This window comes from Tetrao urogallus (assembly GCF_951394365.1).
Source record: "Tetrao urogallus genome assembly, chromosome: 7".
In the NCBI taxonomy this organism is placed as follows: Eukaryota; Metazoa; Chordata; class Aves; order Galliformes; family Phasianidae; genus Tetrao; species Tetrao urogallus.
The window spans coordinates 38,556,218-38,567,304 of NC_136820.1; the positions used below are offsets into that span (position 1 = coordinate 38,556,218).

An 11,087-nucleotide genomic window follows, 5' to 3' on the forward strand; every position below is an offset into this window, starting at 1 on the left:
AAGCAGTTACACTCCCACCTTGAGGGCATGCCCAGAATGGGGACTCCCAGGGCCCCTTAGGAGACCCCCCGCATCAGCGCCCTGCCCAAGCCCTTCCCTTACCCTAGGCCCAGCATTGTTCCCAGCAGTCACTGGCTACCAGGACACCAGAGAGAGCTAATTTCATCTCAGTCTGAAATACATGACTGTCAAAAAATGTTCCAAAAGGAGATTTACAACACAGCTCCCTTCAGCAGCTTGTTTAGACTTATCCAAATTCTAAAAGGTAAACAGCAGTCCGTCCAAGCTAATTGCTGCATATTCAAATATCAAAAGAATACTTAGCACAAATTAACTTTTCATATAAGGTAGCTCTGCTTTGCTGCTGCTGCCATCCTGCAGCCAGGGAATAAAGCCCAGATTCGTGTCACCTCAGCAAGCAGGGCTGAAGATGGGTCATGCTGGGATTCCCCCAGCAGCTGCAGGACACCGGCTCCCAGCTTGGCACTGGACCGATCTGTGGTGATGTGACACAACAACAGGGTCATCAGGATGTACTTCAAACATCCATTCTCATAAAGGGGAGATTTGCAAGACGCTGATTACAATAACACTTCACACACTGACATCTGGTTTCAGTTTACCAAAGCATTATTCTTGGTGTGATTGCAGGGTGCAGGGTGAGACAGCTCCCTTGCCTCCTACAACCACGAGTTAAAACACTTTGCTACTTACAGGGCACAACATTTTCTTCTTTGACCAAGCTAAGCCTAATTTAGCAGTTAATTAAAGCTAAAGGTGCTTGAAGTTTCAATTTAAATGCCTTTTAAACCAACATTTCAGCTGTTACAGCAACAAAACTTCCAGGCTTGTCACCTCAGAGACACTCCAAAACTCCTATGAGCAATTTTTCCGTATGTCATGAACTGTTGCTCTGCTCAGACACTTTCTGAGGACAAATACAAAGCAACTTTGCCCATGCCATGCACGACAGGTTGCACCTCTGCGAGTTTCTCATAGGTAGGACATTGCTTCCGACATTTAATAGGGAAGAAAAGCACGATGTGCTCTTTGCCTAGGGGAAGGCCAAGTAACTCAAGAACTTTGAAAGCACATGCAAAAAAGATGGGGTAAATTGAAACTCCTTGTCATTTGGTAAGCGTGGCTAAATTTCTTCAGGTGAATGAGAACAACCAAGAGGGTGCACACAAAAGCACGCAGACACTCCCAACCATTCTATCTCCATTTAAAACCTTTTGTATCCACATAACTTTTATTCTCCTATTAGTAATTCAACAGGAATACCAGCACATTGCAAATAGCCCTCCAACTCTCTGGTTTAGCAAGGGCATGCATACTCAGAACAAATTCCTATCAACGTGGGCACTTGAAAAGAAAACCACTAATGGCACAGCAACTCACTTCTACTGCAAAGGTCCAGAATCTCTGCATAAGCAGCCAGCTAAGCTAAGAGAATAGGGAGAGTATGGCTAAAATTTGGATGTTGCTTTTCCAAAACAGCATCTATTTTCGCTGCCAAGTCAGAGATTCACTACTTTCAGGACACCTATTACCCAAAAAGGGCAGCTTCCTGTAATAAATTCCCCAGGTTTCTTTTTAAAATGAAGCCTTCTGAATGACAGCCATAGCGTCACACTGAGGACGTATATTTCATCCTCTTTCTAAACTGAGTGCTCACCTCTGGGGCAAAGAGCTAACCCAGACCCTTCCTACCTTCAGTTCTTCTCATTTGTCAGTATGAAATTTATCATCTTGCCCCCTTGCAAATTCCTATTTCCCTCATGTGAAACAAATGGTACCAGGAGCTGCATCCATTTGGCACAGTCATGGAGGCTTTTTCCTTGGCCACCCTCCAAAGCCACCCCAAGTTTTTTTCCCCTTGCCTTCAGAAGTCCACTTTTCTCCCTGCAATCCTTTCCCTTCTGCCAGCCCTGTCCCCATTACCAAGAAGTCCCAATGAGCCAAACTTGATGAAACGGGAGGCCAAGACAAGCAGCCCAGCACAAGGCCTTGCAGATGGGGCTGGCTGGCATCTTGTGGCACCACAACACACAGCCCGTGCTCCAATACACTCAGCCTTGATGAAATTCCCCGTTCACTGGAAATCCTGAAACGCAGCACAGCATCCATTCTGCCTTAATTCAATGAAATCAGTGCCCTCTGCTCCTCACCAACGCAGTGCTTTTGCTGATGCAAGTGCCTGGTAAGCCCTTATCTCACACAGCATTTCTTGGAGCAGCAAGGTCAGCACTGAATTCAATTTGGAAGATTCTCTGTATCGACATTTCCCAAGCTAGGCAAGCTTGCGAAATTTTCTTCTACCACAGAGAACCTCAGGGGGCCGGCACCATGCCTTCAGCCAGGTACAAAGAATGCTCCTGTGCACATTTCCAGCAGGTCCACATGCAAATACATCAAATGGGGCCTAGACTAAGAGCTTTCAGTCAGGATTCACTCCTCATTTTGTTTGGGACTCGGTGCTGGGAGGAGCTGTTGACCCCATTGAAGGTGGAGAGGCCTTGCAGAGAGATCTAGAAAAATTAGAGAGTTGAGTATCCACCAACAACACAAAGTTTAACAAGAGCGTCAGATTCTGCACCTGGGAAGAAGCAACCCTGGCTCTGGCGGTCTTGGGCCACATCAACACATGAACATATGTCAGCAGCATGCTCGGGCAGCCAGGAAGGCCATTTTTATCCTGGGGAGCATCAAGCACAGCACTGCTAGCTGGTTGAGGGAACAGCATGGGGCTGTAACAGGGCAGGGTCAGGCTGGGCATTGGGAAAAGGATCTTCACCAGAGGGTGGGGGGCACTGGCTCCACAGGCAAGTGTTCATAGCCCCAAGCTGCTGAGTTGGAGAAGCATCTGGACAGTGCTCTCAGACATACCATCTGATTTTCGGGAAGTGCTTTGTGGAGCCAGGAGTTGGACTCAGTGATCCTTATGAGTGCCTTCCAACTAGAGATATTCCACGATTCTATGATCCGTATCACCAGTACAATCAGAAACTCAAGTGGAACATAAGTCACCCTCACAGACCTAGTAATTGAGGTTTTTTTGTTTTGCGTTTTGTAAGAGTAAATGCAACAAAATAATTATTAAAAGCACTTCTGATTTAACAAATAGCTGGAACCAATTTGTGAAAATAACTAAAGCTACCAACTGGAAACAATGTAATACTTCAAGACGGTCGCAAACAAAATGAATGTGATTATCTTAATAACAAAAACACCCTAATGGTCACTGATCATTTAAAACTACTTGTTCCTGAATTCAGAATCTGACTCATCTCCCTTCCACCAGCACCACTGGTCTTCCTGACCAGCACTGTGGACATCTGTGCTGCCAGCTCCTAGCATTCTTTTTCCCTTCCCATTTTTAAGCAGCATCACTGCGTTATGGAACTTTCCTCAGAGGAAGTTTGGCTTCTTGGATTTTTTCATCTGCGTTCCAGGACCAGATTTGCTGAGCACTACAGTAAAATGACCTCAAAGAAACAAGAAAAATATATACTGTATATTAAAAAGAAAAGAAAAAAAAAATAGAGCACAGATGCTCTAATGTATCTTGCAGAATTTTTAATACTTTTTTTCCTCCACTTTTTATTTTCTTACTGTTCGCAAAACATTTCTGAGTGAGAACATCTGTGCCATACTCTGGATTTATGTCAGAAGAATTCCACTTTATTTTCAATATACATAAGCATCGGTTCGGCATTGTTGCATGTTTTATCCATTCAGTTTCTATTTGGATGAAGAGGTTTGTTTTCCTTTGAAGAACCAGGAAATTGTTTTAAAGCTACATGAGCCATATTCTGTCTGACCAATATCAGTAATGTTTCTCCCCCGTTTACCCCATCTTATTTTACCAGACTGAATGTGCCACAACCAAAAGATGTCATAGTCTGATCCAATTGAGAAAGTGCTACTTCCAGCAGTGCTTTTATAGCACTGCTAAAACATCTGCAACCATCATAACTGCAGCTGAAGTGCGAAGAGCTTTGAGAGTCAGATGGTTTCCATTGGTCAAGGCTATTGCCTGTAACAAGGAAGGCTGGCAGCTCCTCAACCCCAAATTGCAGGCTGGAGCCATTCACGGACCATGCTGAGTGCTTTCACAGATCTCCACAGTTCCATCTTCCGTGCTGCAGCTGAGCTCAGCACCCAGCAGCGAGCTGACTGCAAGCTGCTCTTCCACAAAGTGCACTGGTGCTGCTGCCATCAGTAAGTAATGGCTAAATATTGACAACCATGCAATACTACCTTAAAACAGTGCTGCAGCCCATCCAGCTAAGATATGTATTGCTCACATAAGCAAAACAAGGTAGCACCACACATGCCCACACTAAAGCTACCTGCAGAGCTGAAGGATTCGCATCCCACCCAGCTCTCATACTCGCCACAGCTACAGGAAAGCAGAGTTATAAAGAGAGAACTGGGAAAAAGGAAGTTTTCTACAACAAATGAGGGAATTTCATCACTGTACACCAGCTGTAGACTTGCATTTCCAGCAACAGCTCCCAAACCTGCAGAATCCTGCAGCAGCTTTCCGAAGGGGAATGTGCTGCAACATATCTCAGCAGAGATTGAAAATAAAACCTCCTTTATGCTACTTATGCCATCACTGCCCACGAGCATCTTCACTGTGACTGCAAAGGAGTATCCCAAAGGCACCCTAAGAGAACCAGCTGTGCCTGTGACAAAATCCGGCAGCCACCCTTGTGCAGAGAAGGCTAACAGCCATACAAAGTACACACAGTCAGGGGATTTTCATGCTGACACACCCCTGTGCTAGCTAGCACTGGAGAAAAAAAAAAAAAAAAAAAAAAAAAAAAAAAAAAAGACAAATTAAGAACAAAACAAAAAAAATGCAGCGCACATTCCCTATAAACACAACCTTCCCCCTCATGCTCCTCTGCTAATGGATTTCATGTCTAAGAGCAAGCTGGGGCTTCAGGCTTTGGGTGGCACCTCACACAGTTACCTTTGCTTGCAGCAGTGAGGGGTTCTGTGTCCTGGTCTGATATCAGTGGCTGCCTTCAAATGCTACCAGGGAACAGATTACAATTACTTCTAACAAATATTAACATTCTGTGGGTTTTAAATTAACAATTCAAGCATTGTTCCATATAATACTGCAATCCCTCCAACATTTAATTTCCTAGAAAGGTCCAGTGAGGGAGAAGGGAAAGGATTCTCCTAAAATGCTGTGGGTTCAGGAGGAGCTTCTGTTCATTTCCTTATTTTTCCACAGAAAATCAGAGCTATGTGCAGTCTACAAACAACACAACAAACTCATGGCACATGGGACAGCACGATCTACAGCCATGAAGAGCCCCAACAGCCCCCGTGGATACAGTGTGAGGCCAAACAATTCTGTAAACGTATGAAACTACCAATTCCTCACTGGTGTTGTTTACTGCACTCGTTTAGATCGCACAGACACCAATAAAGCAGGAAAAAAAAAAAAGAGATTGAAAAACACAACACCTATCCATAGCCTAACCTTGTCTGCTGATATTTGCAAGAAAAACAAGATGAAAAGTAGAACACCTTTGGTATCTCAAAAAGATTACCACTGTGGAAAGTTACCAATAAATAAAAGAATCAAAAAGAAACATCAGAAACATTTCTGACTGCAGTGTCATTAAACCAAAGCTAGAGGACACGCATTTAATTATTTTTTATAAAAAGTTAATTGATACATCCAACTTCACACTATTTTAATGGACATTTTCCACACTTTCACATTAGGTCACAAGCCATCACTTGTTTAAAACATTTCAAACCATAAGCCTGTCAGCCGATTTCCTGGCTGAGCAGCCCATGATCTCTTCCCATCAGTTTCAACACAACTCAGGCTGGTTGACCTCCCCTCTCCACAAAGGCCCCCATTGCTCCTCCCCAGCACCATTCAATCACAAATGAACTGCCCAAGAACCACAAACAGAACAGCACCAATGCGGAACCCACCAAGCCCTGAGCTCTTCTCGTGCTGGCCACCACCTGAACAAACCGGGCTCACGGAATGCTGGCTGCAGAAGCTGTGTCACACAGCACCTCCAAGAGCCCTGGACAGGTGGACTTCTCAAACATCTCTCAATGCACTTCATCTTTCTCTGCAAACAAAACTTGAAGGGAAATGGATCACATTTCAGACACAGAGCCCCCTTTGAAACATAGGCAAGGGATCACAGAGATTTCCTGGACACAGAGAATCCACACGCAGCCCACCATGTTAGGAAGTCATTCCACACATAAAGATTTAGTACCAACAGCTGTGTTAATCCACCCTGAACTTCTTTAAGGTGTATGAACCCCAACCACAGACAGCAGCATCCACAAGAAACTGCAGCAAGTAGGTTGTCACTTTAAAATTTACTTTAAAAAGTGCTTTTTAATGATTCATAGAGAGGAGAACCTCACTACGATCTGCATTACCTGCGTATGTACTCTCCTCACTCCCAGCACGTGGCCTCATTAACAGAGTTCGGAAAGCTTGGCTGAGGCCAGCAGCAGCTCCGGCCCTCTCCCATCAGCACGGCCACATCGAGCCACCACACACCTTGGGCAGGATGAGGATCGCTGCTTTCCAGTCAGCATGAAAACCATACATTTCATTAAGCTATTATGAATGCTGTTCCACCACAATGGCATTTTCCACAGCAGCACAACAGCGGCTCAGCAGATCTCAGTGTCAGTGTGGGGCCACCTGCCAGGGCCCGTCGTCACACACACACCTTCACCTCCCAGAGCGGGAATCACTTTGTTTCCTCTCCACCTCAGTCCAGACGGGAGGGTTGCTCTCTGACTACACTACCACTACACTAGCGCTACATCAGCACTGAAAGCAACTATCTAACTGCTGGAAAGAGACAGTAACCCACGAAGCCCTGCCCCTGGAACCATACATTAACAATGTTATCCATGCACTTAAGGGAGGCTCTAGGATGCATCCTGGGCAGCACTGAGGAAAAGCTTCGCTGAAGTCAGGTTAAACACAAGTGTGACACTGACTGCAAAAAGCACCCGCAGAGAAGCCCGTGGACGCTGCTGCTAGGTTTTCAACCACATTATTTCCATATAATAGAAACAATCTCGGTAATTATGGCTACTCCAGCCCATACCCGTGGCACACGGCGTAACCGCTGTATAACTGCTAATACCTGCAGCACTGTGCCATGTAAACCAGGACAGGGAGCCGGGGGGGGGGCCAGGCTGTGACTATATGCAAATATCAGGCATCACATGTATTTACCAATACAGCACTGTAGCACTGAAGAATGAATTCTGCAAATTCTGCTTCTCACACCAGCGGCCCAACTAAGCCCTCAGGGCTCCCACAGGACATCCTCAGAGCCACTACACTGTACCCACAGCACATGGGCACACAGAGCCTACAGCATGCAACCAGCAACCGGGCAGCCCCATCCCAGGCAGTCCCTCACTCTTTTCCTAGCCAGAATCACAACTGCTGCAGGAAGACAAACACAAGTGTAGCGCATGTTTCCTGCTTTTATGCTTCTGAACCAGAACCCTCAAGAACAGAGCAATGAGGAGGCATGGGGAGCCCCAGTGCCCACCTTCCATGCAGCACCCAGAGCTCCCTTTGAGAACACTGATCTCATACATTTCCCGGGGGTCCTTCACACCCACCGCTTCTGCCCACAGAGCTCTCCTAGGAGAGCTGCAGCTTCAGAGCTTTCAGGTCGGCGTTTGCCAACATGAAACTCCCAGATCTGGAGGAGTGAGGACTGTCTGAGTGGCTCAGAAAAGCTGAACGCAGTGCTTCAGCGAATCGGGGAGAAGGAAGGGGAAGGGATGGCACTTCAGCTTCGAGAGAGCCACTTCGGTATTGTCCCAACCAACGGCTGATTAAGAACTTTGCAGCAACAAGAAGAAAGTCCAAGAAAAAGAATGGAGAAACGCAAAAGAGCAGTTCCAAACAAATCTGTGGCAAGGAAACCGAGCGTGTAACCGCCGCACACCCACTGCCGTGATTTCAACATGGGGCTGAGGGAGGCCGGCACGGGCAACGTTCGAGTCGGCCCCGCCGCAGGCCAGGCTCGGGGCTTCCGCACCCCGCGGCCGCATCCCGCTCCCGGGGCTCCCGCGCACCTCCGGAGCCGCGCAGAGGCCGCGCGATGCGGCCGGGCCGCCGCCGGGGTCCCCCGGAGCCCGGGCCGGAACGGGGCCGGGGGGCTCGGCCCGGGGGCGTCCCTGTGGCGGGGTCCCCCCGCACCGCCTCCCCGCCGGGCCTGGAGGGCCGGGAAGCCTGAGGCTGGATTTCCAGCGGCTCTCGCCTCGGCCCCGCCGCCCGCCCCGGGGCACCGCCGGCCCCCGCGTCCCTCCCCGGCCGGGCCGGGCCGAGCCGAGCCTCCCGCCTCGCCCCGCGGCAACGGCACTCCCGGGGGCGGCCGCCCCGCCGCCGGGCACCGGCGAACAAAGGGCCGAGGCCCGCCAGGCGCCCGCGGGGAGCCGCGCCGGAGCCGCGCTCTCCGCCCGCCGCCGAGGGACCGCCGCGAGAGGCCGGCCGAGGGGCCGCCGCCCCCCCTGCGCTCCCCGCGGCCGCTCCGGGCACGGCTCCGAGCACGGCTCCATGGGGTTGGGGCCGCCACAGTCCGGCCCCGGGCCCCGCGGTCGCCGCCGCCCTGAGCGGGGCAGCCCGGACTTTCCCCCTCGCTCCCCTCCCCGCTCCGGGAAGCGCCATATTGATCCCGGGCGCCGCTCCCCGCGCCCCTCACCTTGGCGATCGCCTTCTTGTACCGGGTCACCGCTTGCTGGATGAGGCTGAAAACTTTCATGTTGCCGTCCCCGCAGGGCACGACCACCCGCGTCCTCCCGAAGCACACGGTGACTTTCATCCTGCGCTGCCGGGGGGCTCCCGCGTCCCTCCGGCCCCGCGCAGCCTTCCTCCTCCTCCTCCTCCTCCTCCGCCTCTCCGCCCTCCGCCACGGCCGCCCCCCGGCGGGGCGCGGCGCTCAGCCTCCGGCCGCCGCCGCCGCCGGACCGCCGCTGCGGGTGCCCCGCTGCAGAAGTACGGGCAGGGGACCGGGGTACGGGTAGGAGCAGGGCGGGACGAGGGCCGCTCGCTGCCTGGCTGGGGGAGCGCGGCAGGCCGGGCCGCTCACATGCCGCGGAGCTGCCCGCTGCCTGCGGCCACCTGCTCGGCGCCTGCCCCGGCGCGCAGCGGCGACGGGCGGGGCGCGGCGCTGCCTCCCCGCTCCGGAGGCGCGGGGCATTGCAGCGGGGCGGGCGCAGCCGGACGGCCCCGCGGGGCGCCCCGCGCAGCCGAGGCGCGGCGCAGCGCCGGCACCCGACGGCGGTGGGGTTGGCCCCGAGCGGCGGCCGCTCGCTGCCCCGGGCCGGCCGCCGTGGTGCCGGGTCCGAGCCCCGGCGGCGCCGCGAACTCTGCGGGAGCTGTGCGCCCGACACCAGTTGGTCCGCTGAGAGGAGGAGTGGGGGCAGCCGGCTGTTCCTCCCCAGAACATTGCCTGCTGCTCTTCTGTCGCTAATCTGAGGGATAAAACCAAGGCACTAAAACACAGAAAGCCTCGAAACAGAATCTTTACACATTCCTACCCGACTTTTTGGAGAGCCAGGTGATCTTCATGGCCTTTTGTGTTTCTTTTAGCACGACAGAACTGACACAGAGCCGCGGAAAAATCAATGCATCATCAGGCTGATTCCAACAAACCTGTGACTGTTCAATTTGGAGAAGAGAAGGCTTCAGGGAGACCCAATAGCGGCCTTTCAGTATCTACGGGGGGGCTGTAAGAAAGAAGGGAACACCTTCTTTAGCCAGGGTCTATTGGGACAGAACAAGGGGAAATGGTTTAAAGCAAAAAGAGGGGAGATTTAGATTGGATATAAATAAGGGTTTTTTTACAATAAAGGTGGTGAGGCACCGGTACAGGTTGCCCAGATTGGTAGTGGATGCCCCATCTGTGGAGACACTCAAGATCAGGCTGGATGGGACACTGAGCACCTGATGGACCTGTAGGTGTCCCTGTTCATTGCAGGGAGGTTGAAACTGATGGCCTTTAAGAATCCCTTCCAACTCAATTCTATGATCAGTACATGAGCATCAGTGAAAGCGCTGAGCAGTTTACTCACCAGAGCCATCAGATGTCAAAAGATTTTGCAAATATCACCCACATTTTTCCATGGATTTCACTGAAAACTGTGGAGTTGCACAGTTCACTGAGCATTCACTGTGGCCTGACAGAATGCTTCTTTTGGGTATAAATGGTGAAATTCAAGTTAACTGCAGAACAAAGGTAGACTTTGAAGGACATGAAGGAAGGGAAAATACTTCGCCCCCACCGCACATTTCATGGTCCCACAGACATGAAATGAAGTGTGTGAAAAAAGTGTGTGTGGGAAAATGAAGTACTTCACAGCACATAACACAAGTGTCCTGCTGCTAGTGTGGGCACCTCAGCCGTGTTCTCCACTTCTTCCTACCCAGCAGCAGTCTCAGCAACTGTCTGTCCACTCCCATAGGCAGTGGTTTTGGTAACTTCAGGGACTTCAAACAGGATCCAATTAGAAAAACCGATCTGCAGTTTAATGGGCACCCAGCTAAAGGGTAGAAATAATGTTACTCTTAAAACTTGGTGAAATTACTGCCCAATTAAGATAACAGAAGCATGAGAATGGCATCCTTAGCCCTTTGCATTCTAATTAGCAGTTTAAAGCAAAGAAAAGATCCATTTATAGAAGTTTCATCCTTCAAATATCCAGTTCAATTCCATAGCATTGTTTCTACCAACAGTGGTTCTGGAAAATTTCTGGACATGCAACGACAAGACATCTCACCCACTGATCTGCAGATAATTCTGCTCTGCTTAGATGTCAGTGTCATTTCCATTATATGCTTGCCTTACCTGAACTAGTAACTTGGGTGAGAATCTGAAAGCTGCATGAAAAAATAGGGCTGTCTCTGAAAGCAGGAGACAAGCACTCCTAACAAACAGTAATACTTTAGCTTATCCTCAGTGTTTCACTTATGGAACAGAAAGGAAGAATTCAGGAGGTCAGAGAGGCAGAAGGAAATGACAGAGAAGCAAAGAGCTTCCAGCTCG

At 50.3% G+C, this 11,087-nt stretch overlaps 1 protein-coding gene across 1 annotated transcript in view; it reads right to left on the minus strand.

The window, feature by feature from the left end:
* Window positions 1-8,864, minus strand: part of PARD3 (par-3 family cell polarity regulator) — a gene marked incomplete at both ends in the record, with an annotated part of 424,269 nt that extends 415,405 nt beyond the window's left edge. Inside the window, one exon of the mRNA XM_079538143.1 lies at window positions 8,745-8,864. Within this exon, the coding sequence (XP_079394269.1) occupies window positions 8,745-8,864 (120 nt within the window). The remainder of the gene's footprint in view (window positions 1-8,744) is intronic.
* Window positions 8,865-11,087: the final 2,223 nt, after the last annotated feature.